The 19264-nt window shown below is 36.8% G+C and overlaps 1 protein-coding gene across 2 annotated transcripts in view; it reads right to left on the bottom strand.

The window, feature by feature from the left end:
* Positions 1–19264, bottom strand: part of LOC150082979 (voltage-dependent T-type calcium channel subunit alpha-1G-like) — a 149937-nt gene that overhangs the window by 12902 nt on the left and 117771 nt on the right. For both annotated transcript variants that reach the window (XM_090377712.1, XM_090377711.1), the window contains exons 28-30: positions 18544–18693; positions 8078–8199; positions 5368–5616 (exon numbers count right to left, since the gene is read on the bottom strand). In XM_090377712.1, the coding sequence (XP_090233838.1) occupies positions 5368–5616; positions 8078–8199; positions 18544–18693 (521 nt within the window). The remainder of the gene's footprint in view (positions 1–5367; positions 5617–8077; positions 8200–18543; positions 18694–19264) is intronic.

The raw sequence follows: 19264 nt of genomic DNA on the forward strand, positions 1-19264 counted from the left end.
CTCAAGAAACATTTTAGGTTTATATGATGATGTACTTAGTACCGTGCAAGATATTTGTTGACATTGGACTTGAACTTCTGTAGACTGTAATTTTCAGGAAAGGCATAGGAAGGAAGGTTGTTCCAGAAAACAGCAGTTGAATGAATAAACGAGGAAGATGAAAAGTTGGTTCTGTGAGTTTGAAGTTGGACAGCAAATGAATGAATGTTGGCTGGTGGCGGCACACCTTCGGACTGTTTTGAAAAAGAGAGCGGGAATTATAGAAGCCAATTCAGAAGAACAGTGCCCATGGAAGTATCTGTAGAAAAGGCATGCAGCAGAAACAGTACGTCTATGAGACAGCGAGTGAAGAGACTCTGTTAAATATAAGTCATTAATTAACCTAACTGCCCTCTTCTGAATGGAATCAAGAAGCCTGAGAGAGGTTTTGGGGGCACCACCCCAGATGTGGGAACAATATTCCATGGCAGGGCGCATTTGCGATTTATACAGAGTGAGCAGCTGTTTGGAAGAAAAGTAACGCCGAGAGCGAAAGAGAAAACCAAGTTTTTTAGATGCAGAGGAAGCAATATTTGTAATGTGCTTGTGCCAAGAGAGATTAGAACTCAGGGTATTCCCCAAAAGAGATATATCATTTTGCCTAGAAATCGGAGTATCACTAAAGATAAGCATAGGTGCAGAAGGATCCTTTTTGCGAGATATAAGACAAGACTCAGTTTTAGAAGGATTGAAATCAACTAAGTTGTCTTTGCCCCACTGGAGAATTACCTGAAGATCGGCATGTAAGGAATTGGTAGCACATTTTCGAGAAGTTGAAGCTGATTGAACAGGGCAAGGTTTCTTAAAATGGAAAGTGGGATGCAATGTGTTATCATCAGCAAAACTACGGATATGATTTGCAGTCAATGAAAGGAGGTCATTAATGTACAAGAGGAAAAGTACTGAACCTTGGGGGACACCGACATTAGTGGAGAAGTTAGAAGACAGAGAGCCATCTACCATCACCCTCAGTGAGCGATCAGAGAGAAAACTGGATAACCAATTACTAAAAACAGTTGGCAAACCATAAGATGGAACTTTGTTTAGAAGACCTTTATGCCAAACACGCTCGAAAGCCTTTGAGATGTCAAGAGCAACTACTTGTGTTTCCCCGAACCTTTCCATTGAATTAGTCCATAAATAGGTAACATAAGCCAGAATATCACCAGTGGATCGACACCGACGGAATCCATACTGGCGATCGTTAATCAGACGGAAGGTTTCTAGGTAGTTTAAGAGTTGGCGATTAATTGATTTCTCCATTACTTTAGAAAGAGTAGAAGCAATTGCAATGGGACGATAATTGGATGGGAGTGATTTGTCACCCTTTTTGGGAACTGGCTGGATATGAGCAAGTTTCCAAGCAGAAGGAAAAACACCTTTGGAATAAGAAAGTGAAAAAAGGGGCGGCAAAGAATAGGAGTAAGTTCAGGAGCACAGGATTTGAGAACAAGTGGAGAAATACCATCGGGACTTGGAGCTTTCTTAGCATCAAGATTCGTTAAAATCCTTATGACATCCTTTTGACGGAAGACCGCAGGAGGCATTGAATGGAGCGTGTTGGGAATGGTGGGAGGTGTTTTACCGAGATCATTAATACATGAGTTGGAAGAAAAATGGAATGCTAGCAGGTCAGCTTTATCCTTGGCTGAAGTGACAACAGAACCATCTGGTTTGGACAGAGGTGGGAGCAGAGATGAGCAAAAGTTGCAGCCAATAGCTTTGGAAAGAGACCAGAATGTTCGGCCACCATTAGGGCAAGAAGCAAGTTTTCTACTCTTAGCCTGGTCGAACTCTAGTTTGGATCGATTAATAACTGCTTTACAATTGTTGCGAACTTTGGTGTAGGCAGAAAATGAAACTGAAGAATTAGAAACAAGCCAATTACTATATGCAACATTCTCCTCTTGAACAGCCTTAGCACATTTATTGGAAAACCAAGGTTTAGATAAAGGACGAGATTTTAAAGTGGAGTGTGGGATAAAGGATTCCATTCCTGCAAGAATAATTTCACTGACACGATCTGAGCAAACGTTGACATGAGAAGTTATGAAACAGTAATCCGACCATGGAAAAGAAATCTTGCAGGTCATGCGATTTTCCTTTTTTGTAATGCCAAACAACACGAGGTTGGGAATAGCCATGAGATAAAGGCTCAATTGGAAAAGAGACAATCACCAAGTTGTGATCTGAAGTGCCTAAAGGAGCTCTCACTTCGACCGTGTACTTAGAAGGGTTGTTTGTGAGAAAAAGATCAAGCGTATTGGCTGTATGGTTAGGATTGTCCGGTGTTCTGGTAGGTAAATGAACAATCTGTGCTAGGTCATTAGTAATTGCAAAAGCCTCAGCATCTCGACAAGCTAGGTCGGTGTGACTAGAAAACAGAAGCCAGCTGGAGTTATGAACCTTAAAATCACCAAGGAAAATTACCTCACTGTTAGGAAAGTTGGACTGGAGAAAGTCAAGTTGCAAAGAGAGGAAGTCAAAGAGCTCCAAGTGATTAGTGGAGTTGGGAGAACGGTAGAGACAACAGATGAATTTGACACAATGAGGTAGAGAGATTTTAAGCCAGAGAAGATCAAAGAGAGGAGATTCCAAATTGCCAAGTCTCTGACAGGGAATATCAGAACGGACATATGCACAAGTACCACCTTTGAGGCGAAAAGAATTATACAGAAAATAATTTGGGCATCTGAGATGAGCAGTAGTTGAATCAACCGATAACTGAGATTCTGTCAGAAAAAGTACATGGGGTTTGGCAGACTGCAAGTGGAAATGGACATCGTTGAGATTAGAATTGAAACCACGTATATTTGTGAAATGAATTAGGAAGTGCTTGGGAGGTTTAGATCCTTTTGCAGATAAGCTTGCTCAATTAGTTTGACAATTCATGGCGTATTCAATAGTAAGAAAAAGTGGGTGGGACATGCTGTATGAAGTAATGAAATTTTTGGATATGGCGTAAACATGGTAAGAATATACTCAGATCCTTGACATAACGTGGCCTCGACATGCTCGGACTCCCTCCAGTCACTATCTGGCAGAGTAGAAGTATCACGATTATACACTAGCTGATCCGGAAGCCTCCTAGAGAGTTACCAATAGGTCCGGTATGGTGTACTAACTAGCGACCGGCCTGCGAACACCGTTTTTGAGCTGTACCCTCGAAATGTAAGGAATATTGGATCTCGCCACGATGTTCATCATAACCTCAAAAGTCATCAATCATACTGTATGATGGAAGAGATAGGGAAGGGTTGACCGGAACTTAGCTCTAGAGACTAAACATGGGTTCCACCACTTCGAGCCTCCAATAAGCAAAGTGGTGGTATTGCACCAGTTGATGAGAGTCATCTATCACCTAGAATGGTAGATGACTCTCATCAGTCATTCTAGGTGGTAGATGACTCTCATCATCTACCACCTAGAATGGATCTGATTAACTTGTTAGCAGATTAATGTACGAAGGGGTTCTATAGGGAGTTGCACTACCTTGTTGAGACCAAGTCTGCTCTTAAAGCGACCAAATTGCATATCACGTTTTTATATCTTTTGATATCATTGGAAAAACATTCGTCCAGTGACTTGAGTCCAAGAAATTCCACATCACAGTGTCAGAGGTCCGTTGTATAAAAATTGTTCACACTTTCTTCTGAATAATATCAGATTCTGTCTGTTGACATCGATTATGAATCCCCAAATAAGTTTCATTTGGCACAATTAATAAAATGGATTCAAAAGAAAAGAGTCCAGATTTAAAATGGATTCTGTCATCAGAATTATAACTGGATAATTCTTTTGATGACAAGAGGAGTTTATTTAGAAACATGCTGAAGTGTGAGATGGAGTACTTGAGGGGATTTTTCCCACAAACAGACAAATCAACCTCAGGAAGCACTCACTTAATATGATATACGGACATCTCATTGCTTGTAGTCACACAGTTCAATTAAACTCATCCAAGACAAAGATGTTCACAAGATGTGTGCGTACGCAAACACAACAGATTAAAGTTTTTCAGTACAGAGCACTGTGCCTCTGAGAACTGCCTTCAGCTAGCGAGTGATAAGTTGGCTACACCAACCTGCCAGCAGCCTTGTTTTATTAAAGTAATGCTTCAAAGTTTAGGAGAGAATATTACCCACTTTGGTAATTTGGCACGCCAATTTCGATAATTGGCGTGTTAAAGACAAAGTCATTAGTCCCTTTGGGGAATTGATTTTTCTGTCAGTTCTGGTTCATGATAAACACCTTCTTTGTTGAATGCATGTGTGGTATTAATAAAAATCCTTCTCTCAATTATTTTGTCGTTTATTCCAATGAACAGAAAAATTATAAATTGGAGTTGTTAAAATAATATTTTGAGAGCGTTTCAAATACGATTGTGAATTCTTTTATATGAAATTGTTTCCCACTAAGTATTAATAACAGAAACATTGTTACTTTTCGAAATAGTCTCTCTATTTTTTAACCCTTCCATCTTTTCGCTTTCGAATATCGTTTTCATAGAAACTCTGTGACTGTAGAGAACTAGAATTTGATGGATGGTTGGCTGCTTCGATGAATTCCTGATTATGTTGATATTTTTAATCAGTTAAGAACTGTTAATAAATAAAAAGAGTGATAATGAGGTGTTAATTTCAATCTGTGTGTGGGGGAGGATTTAGAGCATTTCCCATTTTAGACCCCTCACGGTCTTCATTGTCACTGCGCCTTCGCTGGTAGCACGGTGGATATGAAAACTTCGTGCCTACGCATGCTATTTCCGGGAGAAAAAACTCACCGAATGGTTCTCTCTCAGAAATTCTGGTTTATCGTCCAGCAAACAGCAAATCGACCACAAAACACTCGCAATTTACAACCATTATATACGGCACAATATGGCCTAAGTTGTTGATGTGTCTAAAACCTTACACCAACCAACGTTGAATCATCCGCTTGTATCCCACATGATAATTGAACAAAAAGACCATCTCTGTGGGGAAGATCTTTGTATTCATTTGATTTGAGGTGAACTAGTGTGAAAGGCAAACTGCAATCCAGATTTCGAGATCGTGGTACTGCCTTTGTTTATTATATAGTCGCAATTTGCAATGAGTAACTGGGTCAGCTTCCTGGAGAGTTAATTGCTTATATGTTTTGTGATTTTTAAAACGTTTTGGTGTTAGCAAACTTGGGAATAATGTCAGCTGTTAAATAATAAGGCGAAGACGCGTGTGTGTGTGCGATTAATAAGGACATTTCTACGAACTGCCTCTTAGACGCGCATCATTTTATCAGTGTCACTGCGAACCCCTTATGGAGATCGTTTAATCGATCTTCATTTACCTTCTTGTGCGCTCTTCCAGCAAATTCGGCGGCCAACTCTCGTTCGATCTCCGCATCCATATCCATGTCATCGTCCATTTGCTTATGAGACTCCTCCAGGTGTTTCATAAGGACTGCTACCACAACGTTGACGAGGACAAATTGTGCCATCAGCACGAAGACAACGAAGTAGATTGGAGCGATAATGGGAGACACGCAGCAGTTGCGAATACAGTCGCTGGAAGCGTCGCAGTTATCTCGAAGGGTGTCCTGAAAATAGCGATAAAATCGATGAAAAGGAGTGGAAACATTCGCTGTGATTTTCGAAATTTATTAATTAAATTAGGTTTTGAAAAGAGCAGTATTAAACAACCAAATTTTAATAAAAATTAAACGATAATCATTGGTCAAAAAATTAGAAACCGTGGTCTTGTTTTTTGATCAAAATTATCTCACTGCGACAAAGGAATGCCATGGCTTATTTCCATGATGAAACACCATTTGTTCAGCAATAAATTGAGGCATGTCTTTCGAATATTTTCACGGAGTTTTCCTGAAATATGAATGTAGTGTCTGATTTGTCGTTGTCGGGACAAATTCATGATGATCAACACCATGAAAATCAAAGAAAAGGACAAGCATGGACTGATCTTCGATCGAGACATTCTTGCTTTCTTTAAACAGGGAGAAGAGATTGTTTGCCATTGCATGCTTTGACGCTTGGTTTGTGGATCATACTGAAAGACCCAGGATTCATTTCCTGTTATCAATTTCATTCTGCAGTGCTTCATTTATACCTGGATCGCGATGGATTCGCAACTGTTCACCTTGGGAAAAATTGTATTCGGATGGTTGAGTAATGTTCCCAAGATTTGTACCACCTAACCTGGCTGCGATTTGATTCGAAATGAGAATGTCTCAGATATGTTGGAAAGTGTAGTTAAAGGTTCGTAGGTCTCTACCGAACACAATACAGCAGCTGGCAAATATCAAATCTCAATCTAGACTCCCTAAGACAACTAGTGGAATTCACGCCACCGCATAATAGAGCAAAAGGTGGTCCTCTAGATATTGAACAAAGATTTCTAATTTTATGGCCAATGAGTGTAATTCCTTTACTATGAAACTGCAATAATAATTATACCATTACTAATGAATTGAAGATGCTGACTACCACTTGGCTATCTGTTGGTTGTGGACTGCGTATAAATGCATCTTTTAAAAATAACGGGTATACATAATATTCAAAGTAGTAGCAAGGTGGCAGCAGTGCTGTAAGAAAATATTTGATATAGAAATTGAACAGAACATTAAAAGATCTGAATTAGCAAAACATATTTCTTTATCTAATTGTCTATTAAGAAATTAGAAACGTAACTTTCCATCAATTGAAAAGTTCCGGTTTGAATCGCATTTTGGACACAAAGTTGTTGAGGCATTTGCGAGTGAGAATAAGTTAACTGGTCTTAGGCGTCACATTTTGGCTTTTGTATACAGACACGAGGATCCGGAACAATACCAACCTTTCTAGGTTATCCAAAGTACATCAATCTCAACCTTTCTGAAGGACTCCGTCCTGTACAAGGCAAATTACATAACTGCCACTTAAAATACTGCCATTTTTATTTAATGGTAAACTCAATTCCAACATATGCGATTGCTTCAACTTCATTCCATCAAAATGTGCGAAGATCTTTATTTACAAACCGATTTATTCTTTGCTGTTTGTTCAGTCGATAATAGCTTCAACTGGCGTTGTTTCTGCCAAGCATAAATTGCTCGATTTTTCTTTCACTTGGGAAACGCCGTGTTTACCGTCTCTACAGGTAAATTTAATTAGATTTATGTCGAAGGAAGCGGTGCGTGCGTGCAGAGCACAGCAGAAATTTAATATGGCTACATTTCGAGCTTTAATTCCTTCGAAAAGATCACGAATACAACCTGTTGTTTTCCTTTTTTTGCTGCTACGATACTGTGGATATTAAAATTCATTTTCTTCAATATTTCATAGTGACGTGAATGAGGTTTATATTTTTGTTGTCCTCGAGAAAAAGTTAAATGTATGACTACGGTTATTCCACCGAAAGATTCGTCCTAGCACGATGGCAACCAGTGCTGAAAAGGAACTGTTTTTGGTTACAGTCACTTTCAGACGGATCTTTTACAACGGTGTTCTTTTATCGTTAAATTTTAATTGGCATTAAATAACATTTAAGGAGAGCAATGTCTGTTGGGTCCTTACCACTACTAGAATAGGTAAAGACAAAACTACAATGACATTCCTTATCAGGAACATGGAATGTACGAATGTCAGTTCTCCAGAAGAATTTGGTTAAGTCATTCACAACTAGCCTAACTGAAACTAACCTTCTTAGTCACTGTGTGACTAAGAAGGTTAGTTTCTGTTTCCCCTGCTTGTTTTTAATAATTCCATGCCTTTTGTTTCTCTGCCATTGGTGTCATCAGTTGATGTGATATCCATTTAGGACTAAATCGTGAGCAATGTCTCTTAGTTTATTAGTGGGGGGGGGGATAAGCCTAAAATGTACGATGCTCAGTTTTTAAGATATTATAGAGATTTGTAACTAACCATAGTTTGCAAGGATTGTCATAAACAGTTGAGTCAACTGGAGCCGCATCCTCGTTGAGTCTTATCAAGAAGAATAAATAAATGGTCACTCAGTGTAATGTACGCCTACATGTATAATAAAAATTACAATTTGTTTCTTACTTTCATGATACCATTCCAGTTATCGCCCGTAGCCACTCGAAATAGGGTCAGAAATGCCATCCCAAAATTCCTGAAGTGCGCATGTTCTCCAAGACCTTGACAAGGAAATTCTTCAGTACACTCTGTAAAAGAGAAACGCATCGGTATTAATATACTTGAGAAAATGTGTTTTTTCGAAACTGATTTCTTTCCTGAAGCGTAAAATTATTTTAACCCACTGCGCAGGCTCGAAGACAAGAAATCCTTTTATTGGGAACAGCAAATGATGTTTTGAAAATAGCTAACGATTTAAGCAAGGAATAGGAATAGTATCGTAGAACATTTAACACCAGAGGAGGTGTTTAAGATGATCATAAATATCGGTTAAATTTTTAAAAATTATCTGAAAGTTTTATTTCGATTGATGTGTAAAATACAGATACAAAGTTTTTTTAAATATTTATCTTAATCAATTTTAAGAATAGAATCGGGAAAGGAAGAAAAGAAATCGTGTTATATGATGGACAATCGGCTGCGCAGACATGTGCAATTTGTGTTTGTAAACAATGTGGAAAAGCCTGGCCAGGAGTTATAAACCAGACAAGTGGAACTTTCATGGCTTTTTGCACAATGTAGCCGGTGAAGATTATATGGGTTTTTTCTCAAAATTAGTCTTGACAAAGATACCTGTTGAACTCGTTCAAAGAGTTTTTGGGAGAGAAAGGGTTTATAATATCTTTTACGTGATATGAGTTAAAATCCATCGTGGCATAAACAGTTGCATAGTCGGGACTGTAAGTGTGTGTGAAATTCATTCCTGCTGAACCAGTAATGCTTCCAGAGAGCCACATAATCTCCCTCGATGTTATTTCAATAGGTAGAAGTGCAGGGGGCATCGAGAAAGCAGCGGCTGTGGAGAAATGAGGCCGACATTGCTCGCCACTCACGTGCGAAAGGATGTCATAAGAAAGTAGTTTGGTAAATGGAGGACAGGAGAGTTATGGTATGTACGGTGCTGACGTGACATGCTCGGGGGAGATAAGTGTCACTTTATTTAAGCGAGTTAAATGGTACCGCTCTATGAAGAGTGTGTGTGGTGCCAGAGGAGAAGAAAAGTTCGCGTGAAACATCGCAATCTTTGCTACTCACGCAACACTGACTTGGTGTCCGTCTTGCTGTCGTACATAACTTCTCTCTTTCTCTTTACACTGCTGTAGTGAGTCCTTAACTTTTTTTCACACGATATTTAGAAGCAATGATTGAGCTAATAAAGAATAGTTCAATGTAATTATTAAAACTTCTAATTTTGATATGTTGGATTTATTTTTTTACATTTATTAATTCTAAAAGAATCAATGTAGGTGTCTTGAGCCTCGGACTCTGTTGAAAGTTATTAAAAGTAGTTTAATTTCATGTAAATAGAAAGTTTTAGAACTAGTGATGGACGTAATCGATTATGAAATATACAATACACACATCCCAGTCCCATTTGGAGGTTGCTGGAGCATATTGGGATTACTTGCCGGGAAGATTCTAGGTGGGATGGTTGAAGGAATGGGGCAGATTGATTGTTGCCAATGGGGTCTTTAAGGTTTGGTTGGTGTTGCCATTCTTTAGTGATGTTGGCGTGGTAATAGACGATGAAGTTTGAGATGATGGGCAGTTCAGAATGATTTGGACAGAGTTTATGGTTTGTTGGAGAAATGGAATTTTTTAATCAAAGCAAATATAAGGTCCTATAATTGGACACTAACAAACTAAGATCACTTTTGCTGGTGTGTGTGTGTGTGTGTGTGTGTGTGGGGGGGACTTTAGTGTTATTGTATGAGACATGATTGTCTGGTAAAATGACACTGTGTTACCAATTATTTACCGTACTTTTTTCCTGAAGGGATAAAGTGGTTATTATCGCATTCTGCATGACGATGTGGAAGGTGCATCTAAAGATGGAAATGGTTGCGGTTCAGGAAGGGTAAAAAGACGGGTGACTCGTTTGGCGAGAATGGTAGAGGTTGATCAATATGAAGATAAACTTTATTTTTTGGCAAATGGAGAAAAGAGTCGTCTTTCTTGGATCACTTATGTATTACAAAGATATGAGTTGTCGGAATGGAAGGTAGGTGTCGGGGGGTTGAAATGTGTGTGGGTGGGTGGGTTACTGAGCAAAATGAACGGTGGTTGAATTTTAACATTGAAGTGAGACACAAAAATCAGGGGACGTATATTGAAGTTATTTTGAAAACTAACAGGTTGGATGTGAAGAATGTAAAGTTTGTTTTATACTTTGTGGATCACTGGAATAGGCTGAGTGGTTGAGGTTGGCGGAAGTTGAAGATGAAGCTGGTTTGAAATATTTCGGTGGAAAAATGGATTATACAAGTGAATTGCGTAGGACTTTTTTTTGGGTGAAGCAGAGTAAGCTCACCTTCCTTCCAACTTTTGGCCTTTATCAATGGCGAATTAAATTGTCTGTGAGATTGTACATAGTATTGCTAAGGGCGAAATGAAAAAAAAAGTAGTCTCCTTTTTGCATGAAAGCAACTAAGGTTATGACGGACTTACAATAGTGTGTTATTACTGTAAATTGTTCGATTTTTGAATAACTTAGAATAATCTTGAGTTCGGAAGTTTATGCCTATACGCCCCTCGACAGTTGGTTGTTCGTATTCTGTATTTTATCGTTTAGTTATCTTTTTGGGTTCTTTCGTGTGCGCCCTTTTATTCCTGAAACCATCTCACTGTATTCACTTTCGAAATATTGTACCAAATGTAATATTAATTACTTTGAGGACCTTTCACTTTTGTTCTGCTTAGTGGTATTGTTATTTTTTTTTATAAATTCCTCGAAACACGAATAACGTGATTATTCAAATATTGGCATGTCACAAGAGGGCAGTTTCGTATTTTAGTTGTGCGCATGCTCCACACGCCTGCGGGTTTTTATGTTTAAAAGGAAAGCAAAGTATCCAGTCTTCACTGTGAAGTCGGGAGATGTGTGTGCATGCTGGCTAAGTTTTAATAGTAAGAAGAATCTGTTTGGATTTGTGAAAGACTACTTCATTCTCGGTTGGTGGATATAGCGATGTGATGTTGTCAATGTGGTTTCTGGGTTAGCACGTGCCGTTATTCGAGATGATGCCTTGTGAAAAGCGGCCTAATCAGATAAGTCCTAATTAGTATTTTGCAAATTCAATGTTTAGTTTGTAAATTTTACTTTTTGGCTTGCTATTTGCTTACGGTTGAAATGATAGTATTTGAAAATCTGTGTTTATTGAGGTCCTTGTATGTCGATGGTTATGTCTGTCAATTGAGGAAGTGTGTTCACTGTTTCTTTCACACCTTTTTTCTTTCCATATTATGTGGAATGGTAGGCTAACAAATTACGTCTTTTGGTGCTTGCTGTGGAACTTCTAATAGAAGTTTGCATATTGGATTGCAATTTTCATGGTCTTGTATTTCCAGCGTCTGAAGTTCTGTCTATTCATAGATCTGGCTTAATTTGTTTTGATGTTCGGCAAGTTACTCACAATAATAATTTCAATGGTGTGAAATTTTGGTGAGGGGTAACTTAACTCGTAGATGACGTATTTTACTAGAATTCAATTCGTGAATCGTAAATTGTGGTAAAACTTATTGTTGAACTCAGTTCAAACGCAAATAGCGCTGTTTTTTAGTTTGGCCTTGGAAATAATTTGTTATTATCCTGAAGTTTTGCTCTTAATTGGAAAAAGGCGAAAGTGTTAGAATCTGTGTGCATACGCATATTTTTCTCACTTCCTTTTGTATTTCGATTTAATTTTCGAAGTCTGTCTGTATGTATGACTAAAATACCGTTGTCAGATTTTCTATGAGTATCTGCTAAGTGAGGAATGTAGTTAAGGTTTACTACAGAACAAGCATCCCCAAAATTCAAGATAAATTAATTAAAACCGTATTATTTAAATTCCATAAAAGTATAGCGTACTTTATATATTAAAATACAGTTATACGTTATAATTTTTCATAAATACACGCTATATAAGGAACAAATTTGTACATTAATTTCTTGATGCCACCATAATAAGCTTTTTTTTTTTTTTTTTTCCACGAAGATCTTAAGTTTTAAGGGAGTAAATACTTCGCATGGTTGCAGAAACTGCAATTCTAATTCTTCGTACATCTTTCTACAGGCTATCTGATAAATAATATTCACAGTTCTGAAGTTTTCAATTCCCCACAGAGACATAAGCTTGAAGGTACTAATCCCAGTTGAATTAATCTAGTCCATGACCACTTACCACCATGGTCTCGTGCAAACTTATATCTGGGTATTCTTTGCGTTGTTTCATAGCAGTTACAAAAGGCAAAAATCGAAAGGTAACCCTCTCCTGACACTTGATCTCTAATTCATCTTTCATTATCAAGAAATACAGTGGTAGAGAATTAGCGAAATGGCAGATAATATCAGTTCCCAACTACAGGATGTATCTACATAAGTCTTGTTCTTTTCAATTGCGATTGATGACAGTCAGATATACGAGATGTTGCTGTATTTTTCCGTGGTTGCGATAATGACGTGAGGATCATCGAAGAATTTGTTGGAAGTTATTCCTCTTCTTGGAACTACGACTGGCGAAGGTATTTTTACTGCTGTGTGGAGCATTTTAGAAAAGTGTAAGCTTCCATTTGACAGACATTGTCTGTAACAACCGACGGTGCTAAATCAATGACAGGTGAAAATGGAAGATTCGTGTTAAAATTGATTAGAAAATCTCGGTATCCAGATAAACCGAAAACCATGGCTGTCCACTGCTTTATTCATCAATAAGTTGTGTGTTTAAAAATGTACTGTTTATTGAAAACAGTAACAAAAACAATCAACTTTATTCGAGCGAGAGCACTCGACCATTTGCAATTTATTTCTCTTCTTAAAGATTTAGAATCTGAGTTCGACGATCTTCCTTATTATACAGCAGTTCGATGGTTATCATGCCACAAAGTTTTAAAGAGCATTTTATAAGCTTTTGGAGGAAATAATACATTTCTTAAAATGAAAATGTATCAGTTATAAAAAAATTCTTTGTGGATTGAGGATTTGGCATTTTTAATTGATATTACAAGCCATCTTAATATTTCATTGCAAGGTAAAAATAAGTTTTTTTAATAACGAGAATGTAGGACGCAATAGCAAGTTTTGTACAAAAACTAACGTTGTTTAAAAATCCTTTTAAAAAAGGCGTTTTGACCCTTTAGAGGTGTGTTAGTTTAGCTGCCTTGCGCTCCTTTGGTTACCAGTTCATCAACAGCCACTTTACTCCCATTTCTATACATTCTAAATTACTTTTATTCTGTAGATTTGAATAAAAATGTAAATGTTGATTATGCTACTGAATCGATATATAATATTTAAGAATTTTATGCAGTCCGCGACAGAAACGAGTTTGACACACCTGCTATAAGATAACTCCTGGCCATAGAATATTCAATAGATTTCCTTATTACGATTTAAGCCTTCAGGTTTTTTGCCTGAAAGTACCCGCAAAGCATGAAACAGTCTGGGAGGCTCGGGTTTGTGCTAGAGGAGCTTTCCTGTGAGCTGATATTAGTTGTTTTTTTAATTAAGCTATGCTTTGTACGCCCAGGCACCAGTAGTATATGTAATAATTAGCACAAAAATGCAGTTATATAGCGAGTTCGGAGACTACTGCATTATACTGTCACAATTGTTATTTTTGAATATAAAATTCTGATGTTTTCGTTAATATACTGTATTTAACATGGGGCAGAAAGTCAGTCTCAACCATCAAATTCCAAAGTATTCCACTACTTGGGCATATTTCAGGGATCCGGCTGGAGTTTTGACCATTGGGACTGTTTATTTTCGACTTCTCCTTCAGTAGTGGCATGCGAGACGGAGCAGAATTATCCAGAAGTGGATAATTCTGCTTCGTCCACTTACAGATTCTATTCATTATTTTTGTAGCCTTTTCCAACTCTTTTCTAGAGTTGCCTGTAATTAAAACACGATGGTCTGCATAGGCTATTATTTCAGACTCTGGGCAATATTGATTTTATAATTCATAGATATCTATATTCCAAAGATAAGGTCCCACCATTGAGTTCTGAGGAGACCCCTTCATGATGCTCTCCCACCAGATCCTGTGAAATGCTCCTTTAAAATCTAAAAATACCCATCAGGTATTTTTCTAAAATGTATTTTGCGCCGTTCCCCACTTCCCTTCTGGCACCATCTTCAGATGTTCCTTTGCGGAAACCAAATTGTCTCGTGGAATGTAGACCCTCTTTCTTTGTATTGATCATGATGAACTTGGTCTGGCTTATTTCGTTTAAGACCTGTTCCGTTGTAGCTCTTGGAGGTGGTTTTGATCTGGCCATCCTTGTCTTGGTCGACCCACATCTCTCTTGTTTGTAGTTAAAGGCTAATTTTAGGATCCGGTCTGGGTTCATTCTTTCTATGTGACTGATCCATTTTTCCTGATACCGTTTTATGTTATCTTCTTTTTATTTCTCGCGGATATCTAAATTTCTTTGGTGGTTTGGTCTTGTAAAGCCTAATAATGGTGTCAAATTTTTTTGTTTGTGTGCATCTTTCTTATTTGTGACCCAAGTCTTCCAGCTGTAGAAGAGGGCTGGTTTTGAAGTGTTGTGCAGTCGTAATTTTGTTTCAGTTGTCATTTGTTTTCCGAAGTGGCGTTTAATCGTTCCATTCATTTTATTATATTTTTTTAGTTTAGTGTGGATGTCTTTCCGTTCATTTCATATTAAATTTCCCAAATAGGTGAAGTCAGATATTTATTCTATTATTTTATCATCAATAACAATTTTGACTCTTTGTATGATTTTTCCACATAATCTCATTGATTTTGAGGTGGAGATTTTCATCTCGTTCTTTTTACCTATTTTTAAGTTCATTTGCTGCTATCTGTAGTATATCTTCGGATTTTGCAATTATAACTAGATCATCAGCATATGATATAGTTAGGATTTTATTCCTGTTCAACTTTATTCCGTTGTTAATTGTTTGTTTCCATTCTTTAAGAATTTTATTGATGTAGATATTAAATAAGTTTGATAGTCCACATCCTTGTTTGACTCCTTTATTGCTGTTAATTGGGTCTGATAGTTGATCATTAGAATATTTTATACAGACTTTGGATCGCTTTCCGTTGTTGGGTTGAGATATTTTCTTCATGTAGAATCTGCCAAAGTTTTTCCCGGTTTACATTGTCATATGCTTTTTCATAATCAATAAACAGCAGAAATGTTGGTAGATTGAATTCTCTTCTTTTCTCCAAAATTTTGTAGTGAGAAAATGGCATCTATTGTGCTTCTCCCTTTTCTGAACCCACGTTGTTCTAAGAATTGTTCACTGTGTTAAGTTTATTCTTTAGTATATTAGAGTATAACTTGGCAGCAGTGTTATCCTTCTGTAGTTAGGGTTATTTGTGGAGCCTTTTTTGTGTAAATTTATTACTGTTCATGATTCCTCAATCTTTGGATATCTGTTGCTTATGCTATATGATGTTAAATAATTTTAGTTGTGCGTTTTTTTTTGTAAGGTGCCTCCATATTTAAATAGTTCTACATTCAAATTGTCTATGCCCGGGCTTTTTGATTTTTGTAATATTAACTTTAGTTTTTCCTCTGTTATATTTTCTTGATCTTTGGTTATCATGGATTCGTCTTCCTAGTGCCTGGGTTATACCATAGTTTGAAATAGTGTTGCTTTTATTTGATCATTTGTCTAGTTGTAATTTCTTAATTTTAAAACGTCTTCTCTGTGGGTCCGTGATATCACGTTTTAAAGATTTAACAAATTTATCTCAGTCATCTCTTCGGATTCTTCTGGTTAGTTTTCTGACTTGTGCTCTTAGCTTTTTATATTTTATGTGTAGATGTAGATCTTTAGTTTGCAGGAACAGTTTATAGGTCTTTTTTTTGTCATTGATTGTTTGTTTCAATTCTTCATTCCAAGTTAGTCAGTTTTCATAGGTTTATATCCAAGACTTTTTTTTTTTTTTTTAGCAGGTCCCAGAATTGATTTTTTTCATGTTTAACCAGATTTCCTCAACTTTATCATTTTCATCTGATTTCAGTTTATCTTTCAATCGACTTTCTTACAGGAATTTAGTGCTTTCGTCTTCCAAGAAATGTATTTTTAATTTCTTAGTTTTTGTTGGTATTTTCTTCTTTTTATTAAGATAATTTCTTTTTATTTTGAAAGTGCTTTCTACTAGGTAGTGATCACTGCCTCTGAATACTCTAGTGTCTCTAATTTTGTCATTTAAATTGTCATTAATGATAATGTATTATAGATATTCTTGTGTCTGAGAAAAGTATTTGTAATTTTAAGTTTATTAAAAATGCAGAAGTCTATCAGGCATCTTCCATTATTGTTGACCACGGGTTCGCCTTCTGATCCTATACATTTGTCTACTGATTGAGCACCAACCCTTGCATTAAAATCTCCTGCTAGTATGAGATACTCGATTTTGTTAGTTTGGTCTGTTGTAATTCGTCATAAAATTCTGCTGTTTATTCAATGTTGCCTTCTACTGGTGTGTAGATGCCAATGATTGTTATTGTATAAGATAGAATGTTTAGTCTTAATTTCAATATTCTGTTCTCCCATTCTTTCTTTATTATAACAGCAACTCCCGATGATGCCCACATTTCACTTGGTACGCCGTAGTATATCATTATGAAGTTACCTATTTCTTTCGGTAATTAGTGCTATGTCAATATTTCTATTTTATAGTTCCATGGTCATTTCATGTAATTTGTGATTTATTCCCTCTAACGTTCCAAGTTGCTACTTTAAGGTCCTCAGTCGTAGGGTTATATCCATTGCCTAGGTTACCCTTGAGCTTATTTCGAGTATTTAGAATGTCCTCCGGATAGGTTAACAGCCTTTTGTGGAGTACGTATAGTGGTGGGGCTGCCATCTTAGAAAGATTAATACGCTTAATCTTATCAAGAATGATATGAGCCAGGCTGTGTAATCCTTATATGGACTTTTTATTAGCTAATGCCTCTTTCTATCTTCCTAAGAACACTCTTGTATGGCTTGACTTATATGCATCTGCAGCCACTTGTTTGAAAGTGGAATTGCTACCTCCTGTGCTTGAATCATGCCTTGTCTTGGTGCTTTCCTTCTCTTATTCTTTTATTGCCTGGTTTAGCCCATTCACATGTCTAACTAAGCATAAGCATAAGCATAAGCATAAGCATAAGCATAAGCATAAGCATAAGCATAAGCATAAGCATAAGCATAAGCATAAGCATAAGCATAAGCATAAGCATAAGCATAAGCATAAGCATAAGCATAAGCATAAGCATAAGCATAAGCATAAGCATAAGCATAAGCATAAGCATAAGCATAAGCATAAGCATAAGCATAAGCATAAGCATAAGCATAAGCATAAGCATAAGCATAAGCATAAGCATAAGCATAAGCATAAGCATAAGCATAAGCATAAGCATAAGCATAAGCATAAGCATAAGCATAAGCATAAGCATAAGCATAAGCATAAGCATAAGCATAAGCATAAGCATAAGCATAAGCATAAGCATAAGCATAAGCATAAGCATAAGCATAAGCATAAGCATAAGCATAAGCATAAGCATAAGCATAAGCATAAGCATAAGCATAAGCATAAGCATAAGCATAAGCATAAGCATAAGCATAAGCATAAGCATAAGCATAAGCATAAGCATAAGCATAAGCATAAGCATAAGCATAAGCATAAGCATAAGCATAAGCATAAGCATAAGCATAAGCATAAGCATAAGCATAAGCATAAGCATAAGCATAAGCATAAGCATAAGCATAAGCATAAGCATAAGCATAAGCATAAGCATAAGCATAAGCATAAGCATAAGCATAAGCATAAGCATAAGCATAAGCATAAGCATAAGCATAAGCATAAGCATAAGCATAAGCATAAGCATAAGCATAAGCATAAGCATAAGCATAAGCATAAGCATAAGCATAAGCATAAGCATAAGCATAAGCATAAGCATAAGCATAAGCATAAGCATAAGCATAAGCATAAGCATAAGCATAAGCATAAGCATAAGCATAAGCATAAGCATAAGCATAAGCATAAGCATAAGCATAAGCATAAGCATAAGCATAAGCATAAGCATAAGCATAAGCATAAGCATAAGCATTTTTGATGCTGATTTTAGGCCATGCCCATGGTTTTTTTCTGCAGCATGCACCATGTGGCCATTACTAATAAGCATCCATTTACCGTCCAATTTCAGAACCTTCATTTATTTGCTGTTTTCTGGAACAACATTCTTTCATATGTATTTACTGAAAATTACAGAAGTCCAATATCAACAAATGTCTTCTCAATCCAAACGAGGTATTAAGTGCTATAGCTTCTAATACCCTTCGTATTTGGGATTTACATAAAATTAGACAGGGAGTTCAATAAAAATGTGACCAATTTTAAGAATTAAATAACCATGAATCTTACCTAGTCTTCCAAACAATTCCACTCCTAGTGCTGCAAAGATAAAGAAGAGCAAGAAAAACAGAAGGCCTAAATTTCCCACTTGTGGCAGTGCTTGCATGACGGTATCCAACAGAGCACGAATCCCTTTCGCCATCTTTAATAACTTGAGAACTGTTAAAAAGAATGATGAAAAAATAACTCATTTTTAACTATTTCAATACTGCATGATTTCTTAAGAAGAGAAATGATTCAAAATTTTGACATGCAAATGAATTTTTTTTCACGTTGCACTTCCTGACATTTCTGGATCCCTAAGAATGATTGTACAAAGCCAGATTTAAACACAACTATTTTCAAAAACCTTCACTCTATGATATGGTGCACTCTTTTCTCAATAACCTTTGGTACCAACTTAATCACTACCAGAAAAATGGATGTTTATGTGGGAAGTGCAAAAGAACCCATACAGCCGACTGCACCATCCATACTTAACAGATTATGAAGGTGAAGACCGTCCACTCCAACTGAGCTGTATCTGTCAAACAGTACGCAGATCACTTCATCGAAATATGGATAGCCAGGTATTCCAAGTGTTGAAAACACTAATACCTCTAATGATATACAGCTTGTGTAATTTCCATTACAAACCGAACCAAGACCATTTCCTAACTTGGTCTTTGCGAAAATTAACCAGAACTACAACTAGTGTTATAACGTAATTTGTACGAATGAATCCCATATC

Source organism: Mastigoproctus giganteus, chromosome 7 (genome assembly GCF_048544385.1).
Source record: "Mastigoproctus giganteus isolate SK-2022 chromosome 7, ASM4854438v1, whole genome shotgun sequence".
In the NCBI taxonomy this organism is placed as follows: domain Eukaryota; kingdom Metazoa; phylum Arthropoda; class Arachnida; order Uropygi; family Thelyphonidae; genus Mastigoproctus; species Mastigoproctus giganteus.